The 24,582-nt window shown below is 35.5% G+C and overlaps 3 protein-coding genes across 5 annotated transcripts; 2 read left to right on the forward strand and 1 right to left on the reverse strand.

Moving 5' to 3' along the window:
* Positions 1–5,920: 5,920 nt before the first annotated feature.
* On the forward strand, positions 5,921–7,836 carry LOC145579636 (two-pore potassium channel 1-like). The gene is made up of 3 exons (XM_081636871.1): positions 5,921–6,062; positions 6,307–7,278; positions 7,534–7,836. Exons 2-3 carry the CDS (start codon positions 6,338–6,340, stop codon positions 7,676–7,678), a joined length of 1,086 nt encoding a protein of 361 aa, XP_081492997.1. The 5' UTR covers positions 5,921–6,062; positions 6,307–6,337; the 3' UTR covers positions 7,679–7,836.
* Positions 7,837–10,046: 2,210 nt separating this feature from the next.
* On the forward strand, positions 10,047–14,843 carry LOC145577594 (microtubule-associated protein 70-5-like). Its single transcript, XM_081635083.1, has 10 exons — positions 10,047–10,330; positions 12,100–12,185; positions 12,314–12,379; positions 12,491–12,661; positions 12,749–13,075; positions 13,325–13,471; positions 13,546–13,617; positions 13,708–14,223; positions 14,300–14,448; positions 14,585–14,843. The coding sequence occupies exons 1-10, from the start codon at positions 10,237–10,239 to the stop codon at positions 14,598–14,600; spliced, it is 1,644 nt and encodes a 547-aa protein (XP_081491209.1). The 5' UTR covers positions 10,047–10,236; the 3' UTR covers positions 14,601–14,843.
* LOC145577593 (pentatricopeptide repeat-containing protein At4g16390, chloroplastic-like) lies at positions 12,350–23,801 on the reverse strand. 3 transcript variants are annotated; one of them, XR_014098826.1, is made up of 2 exons: positions 21,468–23,801; positions 12,350–12,367 (listed from the first exon to the last, which is right to left on the reverse strand). XR_014098826.1 is itself a non-coding variant. In XM_081635082.1 (1 exon), exon 1 carries the CDS (start codon positions 23,589–23,591, stop codon positions 21,534–21,536), a length of 2,058 nt encoding a protein of 685 aa, XP_081491208.1. In that variant the 5' UTR covers positions 23,592–23,801; the 3' UTR covers positions 21,221–21,533. The 3 variants fall into 3 exon arrangements, 1 of the variants encoding a protein (XP_081491208.1); XR_014098825.1 differs by lacking the exon at positions 12,350–12,367 and adding an exon at positions 19,684–19,812; XM_081635082.1 differs by lacking the exon at positions 12,350–12,367 and having other exon boundaries at positions 21,221–23,801.
* Positions 23,802–24,582: the final 781 nt, after the last annotated feature.

Here is a 24,582-nt window from a genome sequence, read left to right on the forward strand (position 1 = left end):
TGCTGCTAGACAATTCTGTTATAACTGTACCGTAAGAATCAAATACACACATACAAGAATGGTAATAATGGTAATCAATTCATTTTGCAATGCGAGTCTCATTCATGGCCTATGTTACTCGGACTCTTCATTTCAACTCAAGTACTTGTGTCGAACTCTCGACTCTGTGACGTGGGTAGGAGGCTATGACACTTCATTTTGCTCAAAATCATGGAAACTTTTCACAAAATAGCATAGTCGGACACCCAGTCACGTTCCCATGTCGCGCAAGAATACCTGAGTCCAAGTAACATAGCTCATGGTGGTGAGTGGTGACCATGGCAATTGAGTAGATAAAAGTATGCGTATTTGAGTTGAAAACACGCACCTGAGTTGAAAATGCATTTTCACAGACAAACCCATGAGACTTCATGGAACTTTACAGCTTTACTAAATTACTACATAGCAACACATATAAACTCATTCCCAAATATATCTATGAAACAAGAGCTCAGCCTTAAAACTGTTATGAACTGATTCATTCAATGGCTTCACACAAGCTTGTGTTTCCGACAAAAAAAAAAAAAAAAAAAAAAAAAAAAAAAAAAAATCATTTTTTTTGAAATGACAAGAATGAAGTGGGACTTGAAGAGAGAAAAAACTTACCATAAGATTCTTCAATCATGTATTAGGGGATAAGCTGTTAACTGTTTGGTAACACTGATCTATTTGTAGCTATGGGATTATCCTTGATATCTGTCCATAGAAATCAAGAATAACCAGCTAGCTAAATGCATTAAGCTTAAACATGTGCTATCAGGCCATAATTGGACCTTAAACACCAACTTGATTATTAGAATACAAAGGATTGTGAATTTTTTTTTTTTGATGTAATAAGGCATTCAAGCAATGATTCACAACATAAGGATGTGCTTGTTTGTCATTTACCAGATAAACGATAATGACTGCTCCATGAAATCTTCTCTTTTATGTGGTCCTAAACAAGCACAATTTCCTTTTCATGTCCACTATCTTTATCAAACATGAATGAACAACTCAAACATATATCAAATGGGTCCTCTTGATTTAAAAAAAAAAAAAAAATAAAAGATGAATGAATCACCTGAAAACTAATTGCAGAGGCGCATCAAGATTCAAGAGTGATCGAAAAAAAACACAGGATCTGATTAGCTTCATAACCCATTATACCTGACAGTTGATAAGTTCCAATGTCATGTGAGTGATACTAAGAGCCATAAATTTTTCATCTGCAGGACATTTAACATAATTGTTAGTAAATAAACAGGAAAGGCAAACAACTGTTACTTGAACTCTCCATTTCACCTCAACTTACCTGTTGGGATACTAGACAATCCAGCAAAATGTGGATGCTTATCTCTTCATTTGGACAAATAATGCAAAGCTTTAAAACTGGCTGTGTCCGACAATAGTACACTAGCCAGGGTATAAGGTATAAGCATGCATTGGTGAACTTACTTTATTATCTGGCTTATCCTGTAACAATCCATTTTTCTGTTTCCAACACATTCATTGTTAACAAGTTGTTCCAGCCAGATTATGCTATTAGATCTTGTTTCAGAGGAAACTTCTGTCATCCATCTACATGCAGGTCCCCAAGTTATGTAGTGAAGCAGGCAGAGCCATAAGCTAGAGGTGGAACTTGTCTTAATCCCAAAATTTTCTTTCAGTGTCCCAACTTCCCTGCCTGCATGGAGAATTCTTAGTTTCTCACCAGTTCAGATCAGTTAGTATCCTAAGCAACAGCTCCAAGCAGATACTTTCAGACTTCATCTATCATCAAATGTCAGCAGCCAGAGGAAGTCAGCAAGACAACCAACAAACTTAGATGTATTATCTTTTCAATATTGCTAAAAGGACCTACTATAAGCAGAATAATGAGTAGGCTTCTTTAAAGGAAAATTCACTAATATGGCCCATACTTGCCCACATATGTACTACTAGGGTTGACAATACCCACTCATGTACTACTCGTACTATAAATACCCCTCAAGGGGCCAAAGGTAAAAGAGAGGTCACTCTTACACTAAGATGACCATCCTCCTTCACTCTCTCTCCCCTAAAATCCTCTCAAAATATGCATTGTTTGGCATCTAACTTGGGCGTCGAAGGATCCGTCTAAGGGTTCATTTTGCAGGTCCATTCAAGGTCCAAATCCGAGGTCCGCAAGCAGCCCTCCAAGGCCCAGTTAGTCCATTTTTTGCCAAAACAGGAAGTAAATTACCAAGACCTTCCTTTGATCAACCAAATTTGGAATTTCGACTTCCCATTGTCATAACCAAACAATTTAAGGAGGAAAAAACTTCCCAAAAATACAACTTTCAACAGGAATTTATTTCCCAGGATAACCAATCAAAGCCTGAAGTAAAATTTCCAATCTTTATATGTAGTATTATTCTAAGGCATAGTTTACCATTTCAAGAAAGACATAGGGATCAATGGATACATATCAAATAATTCTACTGTACTAATTACTAAAGAAGAAACCTTAGAATTGGTTCGATTATTAATAATGCAATGTCAGATACCCTAATTGAATATTCAATTGGGAATTGGGAATTCCGAATTCCAATTGTCGGACATTATTGACTACACAATATTGAAGAGCTCATTTTTCTGAAATGAAAGAAAAATAAGAAATAAATTGAAGGATTTAAAGCATACCGGAGGAATTTGCTTGTATTTCCTGCGCTCATTGGAGTGGAGTGTGCACTGTTTTTCTTCCCGACTGTAAAAACAGATTGTATCGGCAAGTGTGAAATGTCATTGTGGGCAACGGCCTATCAAGATAAACATAATTTGGGTTTCCAATTTGCATCCCAATCTAATACATTATACAAGGTGACCATTTATCAATTGATCAATTGGTTGTTGATATAGCGATGATTGGGGGTACACTCGGTACGGAGGACCGCATGTCCAATCCCTCACAACAACAATTGAGAAAGGGGTAGAACCTATCCATCCAGAACTGAACTTTGAATCTGGATTGATCAAAAGGGTGAATCGGGTGGAACACCAAAAAAAGAAATTGTGCATGAGAGAGAGGGAAAATTCAATTCAAATGGTTTAAGAATCCTATAATCGATTCTCATCACATGTTCTTAGCCTCTTAGGACTCTCTAAATTACAACCGAAAATTAAAAAAAATATATATATTAAAAAAAAAATTTGCATGTGCACGGGCTGGACCATCAATTCATGTGCTTCAATAGATTATGTCTAAAACAAGTCAAGGAATGTCATGCGCTACCTATCTTCCATGTATGCGCATATTCTTAAGTGCACACTCATGCACCTAGAAATAGGTGTAACAACTGTACAATATGAACATTAGCTTTTCAGAAAGTGAACATTAGTTTTCTTCACCTCTATTTTTCTCCTTCGTTTTTTATTTTCTCTCTCCTTTGTTTTTTTTAATTTTCCCCCCTTTTTTACACTTTTTTGATTGAATTTGTTTCTTACAACATGAAAGTAGTTATTGAGTATGAATTTTTGTGTGAATTTCGATTTTGTGCTTTAATTTCGATTGATTAAGGTTTATATGAATCCTTGAATTCACAAATTATACTTTGTTTTTTCTCCTTCCTTCTTTAATTCCTTTTTCCTCTGTTTTTTTTTTCTTTTTTTTTTCGATTTAACGATTGAATCTGTTCCTTACAATATGGAATTGGTTGTTTATCTGATTTTTTGAATTCATATGAATTGAATTTTTTTAGCTTCAATCAATTTCATCTGTGTATGAATTTCATCTGATTTTCTGCATTTTTTTTTATCAATGAACATAATCATGCAAAATATGAACATATGCATAGCTTCCCTTAAATGTGAACATTAGCTTTTCAAAAAGTTAACATAGGCATAAAACATATGAACATATGCATTTCAGAAAGTAAACATAACAATTCAAAATATAAACGTAAGCATTGGTTTCCTTAAAGTGAATATAACCATTTAAAAGGTGAACATATGAGTAAAAAAATATGAACATATGCATTTAACAAAGAGAACATATGCATAAACAGACTTAATGAGAATATTTATGAACAACAAATATTTACTATGAATATTTACATTATGAACATATAAAATATTATTATGAATATAAGGCATTTAATTATGAACATAAAAAATTGAAGAAATAAAAAATAATATGATTATGAAACATATGCATCATAAGTATTAAAAATATGAACATATGCATTGGTTCATTTTTGAATGCATATGAACATAATTAAGCATTTCAGAAGGTGAACATATACATAAAAAAATATGAACATATGGATTTAGAAAGTGAATATAAGCATTTCAGAAAGTTTACAAAAGGATTCAAAATATGAACATAAGAATTCAAAATATGAACATATGCATTTCGGAATGTGAACATAAGGTATCCGTTTGATTTCACTAATTTTTTTTGAAAATTCCAATAAAAAATTTCAAACAATAGAGTATCGAACAATATTCAAACAGAATTAAGTGATAATCATATAAATTCAAACAAAATTAAGTGAAATTTACATAAAATTGCCTTTTTTTAGGGAGGATCCTTTTGATTTTGCATCTCTTCTCTAATGTCCATTGATGTTTTTGCAGTTTTTTAGTGAGAGAAAATGAAATAAAGGAGAGAGAAAGTGAAAAAGAGGAGAGAGAAAATCATATAGAAGAAGAAGAATTTTGAGTTTGGAAGTGACGTTACATTTATTGGGTGTGGGTGGGTGTATTGCAGTTTCCGTGTTTTTTAGTTTTAGGGCGTTTTTTAATTGGGTTGTGTGTAATTGAGCTTCTGGGCTGCATTGATACACCTATCTAAGGTGCACAAGGGTGCATCTTAGACTAAGGGTGTGTTCGGCGCTAGCGTTTGAGTAGCTTTTAGGTAACTTTTAGTGGTTTGACTTGGTCAAACCATTACTTAACAAAAAATGTAAGTGTTTGGCAAAATAGTGGTTATGGTAGTTTTTAGTGGTGAAGATAGCTTTTATGAAAAGTTAGAAATATTAGCTTTTGAAATTAGAGGTAGCTTTTGAGGTAGCTGTTGAAAATTTAATCTATAGTATTAAATATAAAATATTGATTTTTAAATGTAACAGCTAGCTAACCGCTACTTTACCGAACACTCATACCTAAATTATCTATCTTCACAGCTAACAGCTTGTTGACAGCTAAAAGCTACCTACACAGCTCACAGCTACCTTCACAACTGACAGCTACCTTCACAGCTATATTTTGCCGAACACGCCCTAATTGCCATGTATGGCTTGAGATACACTCACATGTTGGGCTAGAGGGTCCTCTTAATTAATAAGCTTTGATGTTAGAGGGTTATGAGTTGTATATGGACATTATTTCAAAAGCTTGACATGAACGTGATACATACGATATACAATGGTTGCATAACATATTTTCTGCCCACCAACATATCTCTTGTAGTCTTTTGACAATTTTTATAAAAATATATTCATGTACGATTTGGCCGCTGACAAACCCTCGTTCCTTTCCAATCCCAAGCCATTATTCCGTTAGTGTTACTTCTCCTCTCTCGTGAGTCCCTGTCTCTCTCGGCAACTTTTATGGGTCACAACTTACAAATTCCAGAGTAGACAGTCTAATTGACATCCCAAGCCAAAAATAAATTGGACATATTGGGCTATATAGACGAAATACATGACATTATTATGATGTTATTTGTAGTTAATGTGAGAATGACAATTAACTCCATATCTCACAAATTCAAGCCCTTCCCCATTGTCTGCCACCAATTAGCAGGGATGAATTATGAGGGATCCCATAACTTTGACAAAATTCCAACTTGGAGAATTTATACCCACAAATATATAACAACTTATATTACTTATATTATTATAAAGTCAAAAACAATAACAAGAAAACAAAACAGAAAACACTAAGACAATGATAGGACTACAGATTTTTATATATCTCCTTCTCTAAATTTTCTGGGCATTTACACTCAAGAACATGGAATAAAGAATTCAGCTTCTTAAAATGGGTATAAAACAAATATTTACATTATAGCATTATAAAAGGTGATTATCTTTCTTTGCCTACATTTATTTCATGCAACTCATATTATATATATCATCATTGTTCAATTATACACTTGCAAACATATTCAAAATCAAGATCTTCTTAGGTGCACATAGATATATATTTGCATTTTATAGTACATAATGTCAGATTATGCATTTAGTTTGAACTCTCTAACTGGCCCTCGTATTCAATTCTAGGACATTATTGATGATCAGTTAATGTGTGTTCCACACTCCACAGGGCAGGGTGTTGGAAACTGGTGCTTGAGTGAATGATGGCTGGCCATTACACTGCCAAATCCCCATTACTTGAGTGCTCCATCAATGAATCTGCAAAGGAATTCGGAGATGTCAACAACGCTTTAACAAGGAAAAGATTTCGACGAAGCAAAAGCACCCCTTTTACAAAGTACAATCCCTCAAAAGAGTCAATTGTCAACATCCATAATGATGATAATCCGAGTCCTCCACCACCATCGTGTAGCCCCAATGAAAAACCTGTCCTTATTCATGTGTTCCTAGCATTGGCCTTGTACCTTAGTGTTGGAACTATTTGCTTTGTCTTAGTTAGGGGTCAGCTCGATGGCAAGAAAACCAATGGTGTTGTTGATGCCCTTTATTTCTGCATTGTCACAATGACCACTGTTGGATATGGAGATCTTGTCCCTGCTACCACTCTGGCCAAGCTGCTTGCCAGCTTGTTTGTTTTCAGCGGGGTGGCTGTTGTCGGTATGATTCTTAGCAGAGCAGCTGAATACATTGTTGAGAAGAATGAAGCACTTGTGGTCAAGGCTTTTCACCTTCAGGATAAGGCCGTCCCCCCTGCTGAAATACTTGAAGTAGTACCCGTGGAAACCAACAGGACTAGATACAAATTTGTGATGGCCTCCATCCTTCTCTTATCGCTTATGACTGCAGGAACATTGTTCTTGACCTTACACGAAGAAATGGATCTCATTGATGCCTTCTATTGTGTTTGTGCCACGGTCACCACTCTAGGTTATGGGGATGAGAGCTTTGCCACAGCAAAGGGCCGACTTTTTGCTGTGTTTTGGATATTGTGCAGCACTATGTGTCTAGCTCAGTTCTTTTTCTACCTTACTGAACTTTATACAGAGAGGAGGCAGAAGACTTTTTTGGATTGGGTTCTTAGCAGGAAGCTTACACTAGCTGACATTGAGGAAGCTGATCTTGATAATGATAACGTCGTGAGGTGAGCACTTTTGGAGCAAGTTCTTTATCTCATCAAATGTTTCATTCAATTTAGTTGATTACTTTATCCTCAAATTTATAATACATTTCGACTTACTTATACTGATACTAGAGCACCCTGTCTAATCTGTAGGTTAAATCTACCCTAGTCAAGTCACTAATACTAGTTTCCTTGCTTCAATTCAAGCTTACTGATGCTTGCAAGTCAAGTATAGTTGATGTTGCTATTAACAATTACTGTATTCATCTATAACAGTGCTGCAGAGTTCGTTATAATGAAGCTAAAAGAGATGGAAAAGATCACTGCTGAAGATGTCACCGTTTTGATGGACTGTTTCAGGAATTTAGATGTGGATGATTCAGGAACCCTGACAACAGCTGACATAATAAATTCAGGTTAATCTTACAGGGTATGGAAACAGAATATATTCACAAGCAGAGAAATCTTACATCCTTGCATTTCCATACTTTGTGAGAAAAAGGTAGCTTCTTCGAAACAATCAATACTTTGGGATACTAGCTTTTATCAGAATTTCTGCTGTCTGCAAGTTATCAGCAGCTTATATATATGAAGTATGATAGACACTAGTAATCACCTACTTAATGTATGGTTGCCTTCTTTGCTAATTGCCATTCTAAGCTAATGGCTCAGTGTTATAACACATAACTCAAGGGTTGGCATGCTAGTAGCCTGATGGCCATGTTATATTTGACGTTTGGCTTTGTTATGCATACGATGACTTGTAATTAAGTGCAAACAGGCAAAGCCCACTTTTAAGAATTTGTTCTTCTACAAGAATTAGTGTAGGTTATAGTAATAAGCAGCCACCAATTAGAGCAAACCTTGCCTCAAGCTTATGTTATATTAAAAGATGGATAAAAGCTGATCAATAAGAAGGTTTTGAATACAAATTAAACTAGATGCATCTACAAGCACACAGTATTGGGTAGCTGATAGCCTGTGACAACCGTGTGAACTGTGAATGTGTTCCATTTTACATGTGCGTGACAATGTTAGTTGATGTCACGCAAAACCAACAAGACTGTGATTTTGGGTACATATAATCATAATTAGAATTTTACAATCAAGCCAGGTTTCTCATTCTTATAACTTCTACAAGACTACATACAATGATACAACCAATCTAGTTAGTTGATGATTTTAAACAATTATAATTAAGCACAAAAGATCATCTAACGCTTAATTGCTAATAATCAGTGTGACACGAGTTTTACCTAACCTATATCACTAATAGAGGCACCTAGGAAACAAGCTTGACCGCCATTATTGGAGAAGTCCCTTTCAATTCTTGGTTATCATAAATTATTCTATTTGGAGTATAATTAATCTTAATTAGCTACATAAGCCCAATTTCTTAATCAAAGCCCATTGTTGACTCTTAATCACATTAAATATTTGATGTAGATAGTTTTGGGCCACTATTACATATAATGGGGATGTTAATGTTATTGGTAAGATTGGAAACTTCTGTTAGAGCTTTGCCAAATGGCTTAAGTAAAGTAGTTCTTATCTTCAATGTAAATTTAATCAAAATACATCATCATTTATGACTTATACTTTCAAGTAAAGATGAAGAGAATTTTAATTTTTCATGTATTTGTTTTTTTCTTAATTTGACTTTTAAGCCACTTCAGTACAAAATCTATCAATAACCAACAAAAGAGTCATAAGGATTCTTCATTATTCCTTGATTTAATGTCATTTTAATGGTTGAATAACAAAGCATGGTTTAAGGAAGGTTTAGCGCTTAAGCAAATATATGTTTTAGTCATCAACTTAGTCATAACTCACAGTCCATTACATTTTTGCAACTTTCGGTTCTGATTATTACACTAAATTTGGAAAAGGGAAGGGTATTTAGTGGCCCACGTGAGAGGATAAAGATTTTTGATAAAAAAAAAAATGATTGAACTCAAATCGAAGTCGAGGCTCTCTAACGGAGAGCTTGTTATGTGCACTCGGGTGTACTGTACACCCATGGGTATTTTAATCTCATTTTGATGATTGTTTATTATTTAATCATCAAATAAAGAGCAGAATTAACCTAATAAAGAGCAAAACTAACCTTGGGTTAGTTGGGTGTATGGTGCACCTAGGTGTATATAACAAATTCTACTCTAACGCGATTGTATATTATAACTAGTATTTGAGCCTAGGCGATGCCCTAGGTCATTACTTGTAGTTGATCATTAATATACATTTTAAATTTAATTTAGGACTCAATCTTCTTGTAATAAAATTTGTTATTCATATTTTCATTCAAAATATTACACAAAATATCACATAACCTGGTGGTAAGACACTCAGTATAGAATCAATAAGAAACATATGGAAGCTAAAGGTGAGCCACGCGGTGTAATGATAAATGGCGTAATGAGAACTTTTGTTTGACACATTAGACGTTCCTAGGAATAATTTTTAATCGTAATAAATTCACAAACTATGAATTTTTTGAAGTGAGTAAATAGATGAAGATAAATTGAGTAAAACGTGAAATTGAGTAGGAGTGATTAACACTCTCAAAACAAAGGTAATATGATACTAGAAGTTGTTAGGGTTGCGAGAATTTAAGAATCCAAATACTATATTAGAATATGATAGTAGAAGATAAAAGAAATGATGAGAGAATTGTATTATACAATGGCATATCACAAGGGGGTAGTAACGGTTACTTTCATAAGAGGAGGAATTAAGGCGGGTTTAACGGCTTATAATGTGATTAAGGATAGATTATGAAAGGAAAATGAAAGTTTTGAAGGGGAAAGAAAAGGATTTTAAGGAATTATTTGGTGCCACCGATTAATTATAATTCCTTAAAAGCATGGACTTCTCCTTAGCTACCCCCCTTTGTACCCAACTATATTAAGCCCCCTCTTCCACATTACATATTTGATAATTCATACATCATATATTTTGTCCAAGTTATATACAAATACAATGATGTTAGGAATGGAAGACCTTAGCTTCATTTCTCAGCCTCAACCTGACCCTGTTGTGTTGGAGCTTAACCACTTGCAAAATCAGCTTAAAGGTGTGTTTCTATTCATAACCTAATTTGCTTGTTATATACGTTTGGGGGCCGGGTTTGATATACAAAACTTTATTTGTCATAAGTTATTAATGAGATGAGACATTTATTTTTAGTCTAAAAATTCATTTTACTTCGTAGTAAAAATAATAATAAAAGAGCATTTGGGCAAAGAGGGAATGAGGAGATATACCCCATCTCAAAGATGTGGGGATTTTGACCATTACAACATTACAAGGGTTATTATCTTAGAAACTAAGAAACCTCCCCAATACAGTAAAAGAGATCCGTATTTACTAATTTCCATAGTTAGAAATTTCTAAAAAGAAACTTCTTACAACTATGAAGGATATGAAATGCTTTTAAAATAAAATTATTTTTTTTTTTGTAATATGCGTTATTCTCACAATATTTCTACCATTTAATACAAAGTGCGACATAAACAATCTAATTAAATTGTATATGCAATTAAGAGTAATGATTTTTTCCAAAACCATTATAAAGCATATGTTTTTTTCTAGTACAACTCACATAGGTTGTATGCAACACATTTTGGTTCTATGCAGCACATTTAAATTGTATGCAACACATTTTGGTTCTATGCAGCACAACTCACATAGGTTGTGTCATGCCAAGCGTATTGACCCATATAATGTGCCATTTTAACCATTTATTTATTAATTATTTATACAAGTAAAATAATTAGGTTTTATTCCTTCATATCGTGGTAGTCTTTGCAAATAACAATCTCGAAATTAGCCATAGTCCACTGTTGGTCAATGATCGCAGATGCCATTGCCAACTTTATCTCATAATAATGAAAAGGGAATATGGGAAGGAGATCCATTTTAATTCCTCACTTTATGAGTAATAGTGCACAACACATGACAAATGTGGAAGCAAAAGACATTTCTAGAAGTTTTGTAATTTTGTTTTGGGGTGGCCTGGATTGCTTATATCTTTGGCAAAGAATGATGAGAATGTGATTGTGTGACCCCTTCATAGCATTTTAACTAATATGATCTGATATATCATCTAACCTGCTTGGTACTTCATTAGCCATTTTTTTTTTTTTTTTTTTATGGGGGCCTGGTACGCGGGCCCAAGCATGAATATCCTATAGGCCATCCAGCCCCCAACCTTCACGGGTTCCACCCCATGCTCCTCATGAGAATTGATCCCTAAATCCTTTCGGCTTGAGTCGAATCACGTCTCTCATTCCTAATTCTCAGTACTTCATTTGCGACTAGACTACAGGCAATGTTAAAATTTAGGTACAAGATCAATTTTATACAAATGAAAAGTGATTTCCTCATTCAAAAAGTAGTAATTTCTGCCAATGAAGATGAAAGAAAATTCTATTTTAGTGACATTAATTAGGTGAAGCGTAACACACACATTTTTCAATCACTTCACACTACCAGAATTTGTAACAAACTGATCCTGATTAATCACCTTAATATCAGTGTCAGAACTTCTAAGATGTGCATTACCTGTAACTTTATTAAATCATGCAACATATAGCCTACATGCATTTAAGTTCCAAAGCAATATAAGAAGAGTCTGTTAAGATGTAAGTATCTAGGAAACTCAGAAATCGCTGTTTTAAGATGCATTAAGAATAAAAAATGCAACAGATGAAGTCGTCAATAACTAACTATTGCTTTTGACAGATTATATAAGAACCTATTCTATACTTCCTTAAAACAATGCATTTGGTTAGCTATGTCTGAATTCCAACATTTTTTTTTGGGTTTTAAACATGGCTTTAGAGAAAGATAATGATTTATGTGCTGCACAAAATGAGATTAAGGCCTTGCGAGCAACTCAAGCACAGAAGGAAAAGGCTCTAGCTGAGGTATATTATACACTCCGACAATTTTGTCATATTATTAATTTTATTCCTGTGATATTTCATGATCTTCAGCTAAGTCTATAATCTATATGCATTATGCACCCTTTCTGTTTACTTTATCACTTGTACAGCTTAAAACAAATTACGACATGTTGGATGAGAAACTGAGAGTAACTGAGAACGCCCTGCAACAAAAGGTATTTATGCTTACTTTCTGATGTTAATAAAGGTTTCATAAAGTGCAAGGAAGTGAGTGAAAGAACCAAACAAGTGAAAATGAATGTATACTGGGAACTGATCAAATGCAGAATCTAGAGATGAAGAAACTAGCTGATGAGAAGAAGGACGCTTTGGCTGCACAGTTTGCAGCCGAAGCAGCCCTTAGGAGGCTACACACAAACCAAAAGGATGATGATTATATTCCAATTGATTCGATCATAGCTCCTCTTGAAGCTGACATCAAAATGTACAAAAATGAGGTACTACTTGATATATTAATAATTTTCATAATCAACAGATTGACTGCTAGATAGTTTATTGAGTTTAAGATATATCTTTATTGGCAGATTGCCTCTTTACTAGAGGATAAGAAAGCTATGGAGCGTCTTACAAAGTCAAAAGAAACAGCTCTTCTTGAGACTGAGAAAATCTTGAGGAGTGCCCTCGAAAGGGCTTTGATAGTTGAGGATGTACAAAACCAAAACCTTGAGTTAAGGAGACAGATAGAAATTTGCCTGGAGGAGAACAAAATACTTGAAAAGACCAACCGTCAGAAAGTTGTAGAGGTTGAAAAGCTAAGCCAGACCATTCAGGAACTTGAGGAGGCCGTTTTGGCTGGTGGAGCTACTGCTAATGTTGTTAGAGAATTCAAACACAAAATCTCCGAGCTGAATGTAAGTCTAATAATACATCTAAAAGAAGTCTAATAATCTGACTAAAAGAGTACAGTATTGTAAATTGCATCTTATTTCACCTTTGTTTGAATCTTTCGTTTATCTTTGCACTTAATTTGCCGGTATTAGCTAATTAGGTGACAATTGCTCTTAACTCTGTGTTAACTGTAAAGATATATAAACTAGCTTAGTCCCAAGGTAACTAAATGGTGTAATTAATAATCAAAAATTGTTCTTGCTGATATTTAGGAGGAGAAGAGAACTCTTGAGAGGGAACTTGCACGGGCTAGGGTGTCAGCAAACAGGGTGGCAACTGTTGTTGCTAACGAATGGAAAGATGAAAATGATAAGGTAATGCCGGTGAAGCAATGGCTGGAAGAGCGTAGGGTCCTGCAGGTACGCAACTACTAACATGGAGCTCTTATCAAATATATAATTCCAGTTAAGTAATGCAAATATATGCTACTCAGGCTGAGATGCAGCGCTTAAAAGACAAACTAGCTGTGGCTGAAAGAACAGCGAAGGCAGAAGCACAGCTGAAGGTAAATGCCCGTCTTTGCACCATGACCCCCCCCCCCAACACCCCGGGGAGATTCATTAATCATTGTTGTTTGACCGAACTATAACCTCAGGAAAAATTCAAGCTGAGGCTGAAGACTCTGGAAGAAGGCCTAAAGCATGCTTCAAGCAATGAGAGCACACCGAAGAACACAAATTCTAATCGAATCCTGGGCTTTGTATCAAACAATACTGGACCAAGGAAGAGATCTTCATCGCAGCCAAGAGGTTCAGTGATCAACAGCAAGAGCTCTCCCCTTCACCAACCTTGGTTGGAGAAAGTAAATAGTTTGGAGAACCATAATTCAAAAGAGAATATAGCCAAGAGAAGCTTGTGGGGAATTAAGACTACCAATACAGACCGTTTTGGAAAGGAAAACTCAGAATTAGTAGCAAATACTGATGTGAATACTGGTTTGACAAAGGATAGTAATTCTGCAGTTCAAGGGGGAATGGAAAGCAAAGAAATAGGGAGTGAAGATGCAGTTTCAGGGTTTTTATACGATAGGCTTCAAAAAGAGGTTATCAATTTACGGAAGATTTGTCAAGCAAAAGATGATGGCTTAGATTCCAAAGATGAAGAGATCAAGGTAATTGCTGAATTTAGGTTTTGCCTTTCCTTCCTCTGTGAAGAAAATAAGTTTACCAGCTAAAATTGCCTGACAGATTCTCCTGAAGAAGGTTGATACACTGACCAAAGCCATAGAAGTGGAGGCAAGAAAATCAAAGAAAGAAACATCAGCCGGGCAAAAGGCAATAATACCAGCTGCAAAGGATGAAAACAAGAAAAACTGGAGCAAAGCTTTCCTTAAACGGTGATACTTCAATCTCACCCTTCTCTTTTATTTGATTATTCTCAAAAGGTCTTGTACTATTGTGGATAGCATCAACTCAATTAGAAATAACTTCTAATATTTGTCATGAATTATTGAATTTCTGATTATTTTGCAGGGTCACAAAATCTTAATCCATTCAATCAGTTTCGCAACTCTTTGAGCTCGAAAAGTTAAGGGATGGGGATTTCCTGCGCATTTTATTTTCCTCGGTGTGTACATGTTTGTGAAGAATGTTATTGAGTTGCAACTCATAACAGCTAGCCTCAGATGTTAATTTTGTATAGATTGAAGCTAAGAAGCAACTCAAACAGTATGATTTTGTGAATTTTGATTTTATTAATGTTAGCATATCAGAAATACAAGCACATGTTACTTTATCCAAACCCTGAAGCTTACTCCATTCTCCTAAAGTCAGATCAATAATCTATTGGGAAAACAAGGAAATGCAAAAATAAACTTGGTGCAACATCATAGTGCCTGAGGCTCCTATCCAAACAAGGCTCTAAACAATCTAAATTTTATTAATGTTAGCATATCAGAAATACAAGTACATGTTACTTTATCCAAACCCTGAAGCTTACTCCATTCTCCAAGTCAGATCAATAATCTATTGGGAAAAGAAGGAAATGCAAAGATAAACTTGGTGCAACATCATAGTGCCTGAGGCTCCTATCCAAGCAAGGCTCTAAACAATCTAAAATTTGAGTGATTTTATGTTTTCTGATAGAGTGACGATACACATATGCATGCATGAACACACAGCCAGTCGGCTTCACCTCAAATATGTTCTCAGACTTCTCACAAAACTATTCAAGGGTTTCTTAAGCCTGCTGGCTCTTACTAGGAGAACATCCAACAAAAGAAGTCTCTAACCTTAGAGTCTAAGACCTTCTTCATTAGAGTCTAAGACCTTCTTCAAGTAAAATCATTTCAAATGCATAACGCCTTCAGGAGTGAGATTACATTGCATGCCATGGTGTATAAGTTTCCTGTCTGAGTTCTATGATTTACAAAAAAAATGCTTTGTCCACTGAGATTGATAAACAAAACAACCTCTTTCTAAGTCACTGAGTAACGAATGACAGGAAGGGAGGAATAAAACAGACATAGAACATCAAAATCTAAAACACTTATATTAGCCCTAGAAAGTCAAAACACCTCTCATTTTCCAGACAGATTTTACACGAGCAAAATCAGAGGTCCAGGGAAAACTGGGTTGCATCTAATTTATCCAACACTAAAAATATGGATAAAAACGAGTTACAAAAAAGGTATCTCTAATGTACCTACTCTAGGATCGTAGCAAGTGATGGCTGCCACCTGCTTTTCGATTTTTTATCCTTCTCCCAGAAACTCTCGGCAAACTGCACATTAGTTCCAGTAGCTTCTAACTCCTTCATATCTTTCAGCAACTCCTCCAACTGTTTCTTAGTTAAGACAATCTTTACAGTTTTGCGTTTGGAACTATCATCAGCTGACATCATTGGAGGGATTGGGGGGTTAACTAGGTTTTCTGTCTTGCCTTCCAACGGCATTGAGGCGAGAGCAGGTATTGGGTGAACCTTTGCATAGCATTTAGGTTCATCAAATTCCTGCAGCTTGTTAGAGCTAAATGCTCCCTTTTGAGACAATATAACTTGAATGCAGTTACCCATGGTAATTATTGAGGAAAAGACTGAATGATAAAATGACAGCAACACCCATACAACAAGACTTATATAGAATTTGTTCTTAGTTTAAGCAGGTCAGGCGGCAGCATAACGTGCAGGCCACCTTGCTGGTTACTATATTGGGTTTTAAACATTCTACACATGATCAGGTCAATTCACTCATGTGGGCTTGCACGTTCAGACAATAAACTAAGGATTTGTTTATGCACACTTGCTCCTTGTCTTCCTATTATACAGGGTCTTCCTGATGTGAACACTTCTAGCTTTGAAAAGCGCCCTCGAGGTTATTGGCTATTGCATCTCTAAATAGCAGCTTTATCTTAATATAAAAAGATAAAATTGATGTAATAAATAAAAAATTTAAGAAATTTAAAATATCACAAGTCAACTGCAGCAATGGTGTTCAATGTACATAACCGAGCGAAAAATTCGGTTGAGAGGGAAAAAACAAATTTGATAAATAAAAAAAATGTTGACAACACTATATTATATCAAAAATAAAGTACTACGTATTTATTACTTGGAGAAAAATATGTCAGTTATGAAGTACATAGTCATTAAAACATTATGCTAGTCATATTTCATACGACTACTATAAAATTTTCACAAATATTATTTGTTTTCCCAAAAAACTCAATTTGGCCAATTCCAGCATTTGAAATGAAATGCTCATTCCAAAACAAAAGATATTCCAGAAACCACCATCACAATGGAGGTTAAGGATAAATCCATAACATTTACTCAGGTAACATAGTTCTGTGGCTGACTAAAGTACAAAACTCTATTTACTAATTAATGAAAATAGCTAGAGGCAATGTAAACCTGAATAGTTAAAACATAACTACATCGATCATTACATGGACGTCTAGGGAGCTAGGAAGTCTAGGATAACCTTATATTAACAGTAGATGATAAGTTGAACATCATTCTAAGATCAAATGAGGCATGACATTTAAGAGAACCGGCATGTGAGCATATTAGGCTTATTATTATAATATTATTCTATAAGCCAAGCAATAGTAGGAGAGAGTGAGTTCTTTTGATAAATAGTGTGAAAGTAGTCTACTAACTAAAGATAATAATTTGATAACTATAGTGAGGAGTCCCACATTACATGGAATATGAAATTTTGAAAAGAAAGAATAAGATTAAGAAATTGAGTTAAGAAACCTACATCTTATTGGTTGGGTAGAATGACATTTTCATTCATGAGAAATATTCAAGGACAGGCCAAAATTAACAATAGTAGAATGGATGGAGTAATTTTTTAACCGATTGTATTGTTTAATTTTTTCTAAAAACAAAAACAATAATAAGTTCTTAAAAGAGAGGGAAAAAAAAAAAAACAAAGGTCATCTTCCATCCAGTTAACAGCCAGGCTCATAATCGTACAGAATTACTAACTGACAACTATGACAAATTGACAACTCAGGTATTATCCTAATAGTTCAACCTTGACTCATGAGTCTTAAGAGCAACTTCCAATAAGCATTATGCTTCATCACAACCCTAATTTAAAATTAAGAGTAAAAACATCTCATTGATTCCAGTACATATGTACATGTTCCTCATTTCTAATAATGAATGTTACTTGTATCATTTCATAGCGCAGTATAGAGCTTGCCTCAACTTCTTCCTTCACAAATTCGATCACCAACTCATATAACTATAACTTAATGGTCACTAAAAAAGTGTTACTCCAATCCAGAAGATGGAAGCGTCCAGATCAGTAAAGTTGGTCCCTTGATAGCCACAGGAAACAGTAATTTTGATCTCAATTCACGCATACAATCGTAAAATTGAACCAGAACCTTGAATATTACCCTAAAACACAAATCCAGATGTTTCAATTCTATCTAAAAATGTACAACCCCGTCATACTTAGCATTTTGTCTTATCAGTGAACAAAATATTACTCAGACACCTTGTCAACAACCTGATTCTCTAACATCTTAGATAAACAATCCTCATTTCCAGTTGAACTCTTGTTATAGGAAGGCTCTTGTAATCTTATTTATTTACACTCGGGAAGATATTGTGGTGTTAAGTCATTGTAATGATGCAAGAAAGAGCAGGCTGATATGAAAAGGAACCCCATATTACAAAGGGTAAAGAATTACAAGTAATAGAAGAAAGCAGACAGTTCCCTATTCTTCCTTTAGGATGGCAGATGGAAGATAAAAGAGGACCAAGAGAGGCAGGTAACATAAGTACTACGTATATATTTTGAGCACACAGCAAATTTACTGGTCCTTTTATGAAGCCATATTAGACATCATATCAAAGCTTCAACCCTAAGGAAACCAGAAGGCGCAGGGGTGTCAGACAATAAAAACCTACTTCTCGTTGAAGAGCAGGAAGCTCAGACTATACCAAATCATTGATCGAATGGTTTCAGCCAATTTCAGCATAGCACTGAACAGTAAGAAGAGCCTCTGACCCACTGTTGGTTGAAGCATAGGATGTAATGTATTTGCTGCTTTTCCATGTCATCAAGATGTGATCAACTAAAGTGTATGGAACTATTATTCCTTTAGGGATGCAAAATGTAAGATAAATAACCTTAACTTGTAGATCATTGTATAGCATTACCTTCCGAACAATGCCTCGAACAAGATTCTACCTGGGATAGGGTAAAGTAAAGGTCCTCTGTTGTGACACAGCGGCTAATACGCATAAAGTGAATTAACAACAAAACCGATTCCAATATTCCATACATGCCTCAACAGCTTTCTCATTTCCACATATTGATATTCACTGCCAAAGTGCCAAGTGCCAGATCTAGTTTGAGCCTCCATGTTCATGAACATGTCCCAAAAAGCTCCAATGCAGTCCCTGGGTACTAGCTACTAAATCAATGTCACCCATCTCTAGTAGGACTACCACAACACCAACCTCATAGCAAAGAACACGATAGATAGTTGCTTGAAGTATTAAAAACTAAGGCTGACTAAGGTTCATGTACCATTATTATTTGGCATAGAAAAGCATATTAAGAAGTCATTAAGATCCTCTCCTGGTTCTTCCTATTGGGTAAAAAAGGCAATTCCTCAAGCTCGGGTTATCAACAGTAGTTCTGATAGGCTCTCAACTAGAGACACTAAAATTCCCTAAACCACAGTCATGACCCTATTGTGATAGTGAGAGACCCTTAAAAACGAACTGGCAGCAAATTCTAAGCTGCCTGTGCCACTAATCTAATTATTCATCTAAGTATTACCATATGGTATGTGCACTAGAGGGGAAAGCTTTCAATTCAGTATTGTTCTATATAGAAATTTAAAGAAACAAGTTCTGAACTTTCATATGAAATCTGATTGTCAATACTAATTTTCAATTTCCAACTGTAGCCTGCTAGTCTAGAAATAGTAAAAGAGCTTGCATTCACATACCAGTAAAAACAAGGTTTTAGTCAGAAAGAATAAACAGCATGTTTGAAACATTTAAGAGAATAATAAGGTTTTAATTTCTAGAATGTTTAATAACTCACACTCTGTATATAAAATGGAGGAGGAAAAATCTCCCAAAGCATTATCAGTAATATAAACAAGCAGAAACGGGAAGGTGACGCCTATGAGGCTATATACCATAATAGGGCTCAAAAATAACTCATAGGATCGACCAAACATAGAGGAGAGCTGCCCCCACTCAACATTGCCTTCATGCGCTTGTTCTACAAATAAAAAATCAGCTAATGGTGCTCAAAATAAATCACTCAACCTCCACTACACAAAGAGAGAAGTTGAAACACCAAGCAACAAATTTTCTACAAACATTAATCATTTACCATTTGACAAAAAATCAACACCTTTTGGTTTGATCCATTATAATATTAGCCCTCTCCTCGAAGATCCAAATCAAACCATTTTTTGATGTATCTTTTGAGTATCGCAACTTCATTAACTACAGAATATAAGAGAAATCTCTATTTATAGTTTTATACTCAAAGCAAAACCCCAAATTAATTTCATAATGAAACTCCATATCTTAGTGTCTATGATATGAGAATTATTATGTACATTTTCCCAATAAGTTGGTTGACAGGCTCACCTTGGTCTTTGGATAGGTTAAGGACTACTTAGGAACTGACATAGCTGACAGCTCTAACAATGGAAGAAAATTAAGAAGGAAATGATGATTGTATTGATAAGATGAGAATTACAATAAATCAAATGATAATTCCACTTCCGAGAGGTGAATTCTCTCCCAAGTATGAGCTTTGGAGAGGCTCACTCTCTCCCAAGTCCCAATAACAAACCACTCAATATTCAACATGTCCTTATTCCTCCTAATGAAACCTATCTATAAGAAATCCCTCCTAACAAACCTCTAGCTTATTCCCTAAGTTACTAGTAATAGACTATGATTAACATGCCCTTCCCCCATATATTGAATCCTTGCACTACCCTAAAAGGTAAAGGCAGAGAAACAAGGGAACCTACTAGTAGATGCAACTTAGACGCTATCAATCGAAAAAAGCGAGACTACCAAACACTGTTCTTAACTAGCACTGAAGACGTAACACCATTGAGGTTGGCCTCTTTGGAATTCAGATTGTTATTAAGCGCAAGCAAAAGGCTGCCTTAGTGCCTTCATCTTATTATTTTTTAACAGTCCATTCAACCATCTCGTACTGTCGTACAAGATGGAAGTAAGTAGTCTATCCATGGCAACATCCTCTTCATAGCCAGGGAAATGGATACATAGTATCAGCTTATCCTAATCAAAGCTAACAGATAGTATAGTAAATTATACCTTTGTATGAGGGTCATATTATACAAAGTATAATTACTGTACCATTTTATTGGATTAGGAAGGTAGATGAATTTCTTATCGGTGTTAATGAATAATTTTTTATGCCTTCCTTATTTCCTTTACCTATCTATCAATATAGATAATCGTTCTTCCTTTTAAGTGTATTGCACTTCAGATTCACAGGGAGTATTAATGTGGTGTATAATTTCAGAGAAATGTAGTGTAGAGTGTTAAACAAAGTTCAGTCTCATGTCACATGTAGCTTGAATTATACACGCTTTCTGTTCACAAGTAAAAGTCCACATCTTTTACTGATTGTAGTCAAATTTTATAAATTTTGACTATCAAATTAAAATTAGTTACATTGAATTATGAATCAGAAAATAATTCCAGCATCATCTGAATCATTAAAAAGTATTCTTAATACTTTTCTCATTAGGCCTTAAAGCTATATATGGCAATTTGACACACAACTGTTGAAAAATCATGCCAGGAGAACAAACCAACTCTATACAAAAAGAAATCATCTACGAATAATAAATAAATAAATAAGATGCAAAGAAGAATACTTACTATGACTCTTGGACAATTGAAAATGACAAATCCCTCCACAAAAATTTGGAAACGAACAAGGAGCGCCTAACCAGAAACTTGTTCAGAGAACTTTTGAGACTCTAACCATGATTGTGCTGCAGCCTTCGTTGTCAGAAACCAGCCAAGTTTATCTGGAGCTTCATGAAATGGTGCATTAAGTTTCTTCAGATGAGCAACAATTACACCTGCTAATCCTTTTTCAGAGTACTTGTGCTTTCCATGTCCTGTATTGATACCAAGCAGGGGAGGAAGTTCCTCCCCACTTTCAACAGCCTTTTCCAAGTCAGTCGTCCAAACATGTAGTGAAGTCAAAGCAGCTCCAAGGGAAAGAGATCTCAAGTGCAAAGACCACTGAGTGGGAGTTCTGGACTGTAAATCTCTGTATATTTGTGAAGTGAGACCCAGATCCAAAAGCTCACAAGCTCTATTCAACATATTAAGGTTGACACATAAATCGATCAAGCAATTACAATAAGCCTTCTTTACATCAGTGCTAATTGAATCGAACAGTTCAGATGCAGCCCCTTTAAAATGCTCTTCACTGGTTTCAGCCTCCAACAAAATCTTCACCACATTGCCAAGTTTCTCATTAGCCTTCACAATGCACTCTATGAGCTTATTCAATTCTTCTTTTGGTGTTTGTGTCATAACATTTAGAAGGCAGCCACAAAACCTATCATCAGGAGTTATACCCAATTCCAAGACCCTATCGAAAGTCCTCACTACATCATCCGTTCGATTGGCCTTCCCATAGCATTGAATAAGCGAGGTAAGAACAAAGATATTAGGCTCAAAACCAGCTTCGACCATCTCATTTAACACATTCTCTGCCTCTGCAACTTGTTTGTTACATGAATATACTGTTATCATAGACGAAAATGTCCAGCTATCTGGTTGGAAGGTCCCGGAACTCTTCATCTCTTCATAGATTTGTACCGCTTCCTTAACATAAGCTAGATCAGCACACATTGCTAAAAGTGAGTTATAAAGAATAACATTGAGCTCTAGTCCTTTATCTTTCATTTCTTTATAAGTCTTGAGGGCATCATCACCATAACGAGCTCGACAAAAGGCACGCAAAAGAGCAGCATAAGTCCCCCAACTCGGGGAAACCCCATTGTTTGTCATCTCCTTAAAAATAATCTTGGCTTGCCAGGGCCTTTTGGCACGCCCCATAGCATCTAGCAATGTATTATATATAACCAAGTTAGGCTTCGCCCCAAGAGCCTTCATTTCCTCATAAACATTCAAACACCCATCAAAATTACCGGTCTTCCCATATATCTTAATCAAGGTAGAGAATGTTACAGCATCTATCATCCACCTCTCAGTCCTCGCACGGTCATACAAAGCAAATGCTCTATCCACATTCCCTGCCCTTCCATAGGCATCAATCATAGCCGAATAAGTAATATCATCCGGTTCGCAACCGAAAGCCGGCATCTTTTCAAACCACTCAACAGCTTTATGGGGTAAATAACACAATCTACAACAGCTAATAATAGTAGAAAAGGTAACATTATCAGGTTTAACACCTCTCTGAAGCATTTCGTCGAACAGCTTCTCTGCCCTATCTAATTCCCTACCTTTCCTCAAAACCTTCAAAGTAACATTATACAACACAACTTCCCTAACCAATTTGACCTTATTCTGGAAAAATTGAAGAGCTAATAAAGCTGTATTTGGGTTTTTCATATTATTAAGAACAATAACAACATCCTGTTCTACAACATTTTCCCCCAAACCAAACAAAACCTTAGACACATCTTCATGAGTAGCATCACATGAATCTAAAGAATGAGCAACTTCAACAAGAGAAGAGTACCTTGAATCGTATGATAGTTTGCGAAGCTGAGCGGCTCTTGGGCTTTTCGGGTTGACCCATATATAGCTTTTTCGGGTATCTGGGTTGGCAGAGTCGGGGTGAATTTGAAGTGGGTCATTGAGAGAGAGTTGGGAGGATTTGACGAGGAAGAGCCTGGAATGGGAGGAGAGAGAATTGGGTTTGAGAGTAGGAGGAAGGCGAAAGGTTGAAGAAGAAGAAAAGGGGGTGAGGTGTTGAAATTTGGAGGAAAGGATTTGATAATCAGAAAGAGAAGCCATTCTATTTCTGTGCAATGATCTTCACCTGAATTCAGTAACACTGCAAATTTGCATAGCCGAGGCCTTATCAGGTTACAGAGCCACCTTAGCTTGTAGCTTCCTCAATCTTCAATTTCATACGTCCAACTTCCATATGCACCCTTTATTTTATGGAATTAAATTGAAAAATAGCTGCATAGGCTATTGGACTAGTTTAGAGGTATAAATGACATTGTGTTTGCCGCCCTAAAGCATGGCTCGGCGCTATCTAATATGGAAAGATTATGGCACGGTGTTAGTACGACACTATACAACATAATACTGTAGCAATGAGTTGTTTTTAATTAGGTCTTTAGGAGAAGCATGACAAAAAAACATCTCGCACGATTTTGTCTTAGACATGTAAACACAACTAATTCCAGCATGGTGGTATTAATTAACATGACCCAAATCAATATGACTAGCACATTGGTGAGCTAGGCTATGTATTGACATGATTTTTAAAATTTGACACGAAATTGACAAGTGGAAGAAAGATTGACCCGCATTTCCATCCACATTTCATACATGGAACACTTGATCATGATTCACGAGACCCATTGGCAAGTCACATGCATTCGCTTATCTCTATGGCAATTTTTTTTTTTTTCTTTTTGGTGAAGGAGAGGGAAGCCCTTAAAAAGTAGCAAAAGCATAAACTAACCAAACTCACACAGCAAAGACAGAAATAAACAAAGAAAAACAAAACAAGCCTAGACCATATTTGAACCTCAACTTATTTCTTAACTACTACTACATATTATAGTATACATTGGTATTGCTAATGCACGAGATAACTCTTAATTTTCTTTTTTCTTTATTAATAGAGAAATAACTCTTATTAAAGTGACATTTTATATATAAAAAAACAGTATTGAACTCACCCAATGTAGCTGGACCTGCGGATGAAATTGTACCAAAATATAAAGAGAACACCAATTCACAATGAGGCTGGACCTTAAAAAAGATCTTT

The sequence above is a fragment of the Chenopodium album genome, chromosome 14, assembly GCF_948465745.1.
Source record: "Chenopodium album chromosome 14, dcCheAlbu1.1, whole genome shotgun sequence".
Taxonomy (NCBI): Eukaryota; Viridiplantae; Streptophyta; class Magnoliopsida; order Caryophyllales; family Amaranthaceae; genus Chenopodium; species Chenopodium album.

Coding starts and splice junctions, on each gene's coding strand:
- LOC145579636 (XM_081636871.1), top strand. CDS start 6,338: ATGATGGCTGGCCATTACACTGCCAAATCCCCATTACTTGAGTGCTCC. Junction 7,279..7,533: donor GATAATGATAACGTCGTGAG/GTGAGCACTTTT, acceptor CATCTATAACAG/TGCTGCAGAGTTCGTTATAA.
- LOC145577593 (XM_081635082.1), bottom strand. CDS start 23,591: ATGGCTTCTCTTTCTGATTATCAAATCCTTTCCTCCAAATTTCAACAC.
- LOC145577594 (XM_081635083.1), top strand. CDS start 10,237: ATGATGTTAGGAATGGAAGACCTTAGCTTCATTTCTCAGCCTCAACCT. Junction 13,076..13,324: donor ACAAAATCTCCGAGCTGAAT/GTAAGTCTAATA, acceptor GCTGATATTTAG/GAGGAGAAGAGAACTCTTGA. Junction 13,618..13,707: donor AGGCAGAAGCACAGCTGAAG/GTAAATGCCCGT, acceptor CTATAACCTCAG/GAAAAATTCAAGCTGAGGCT.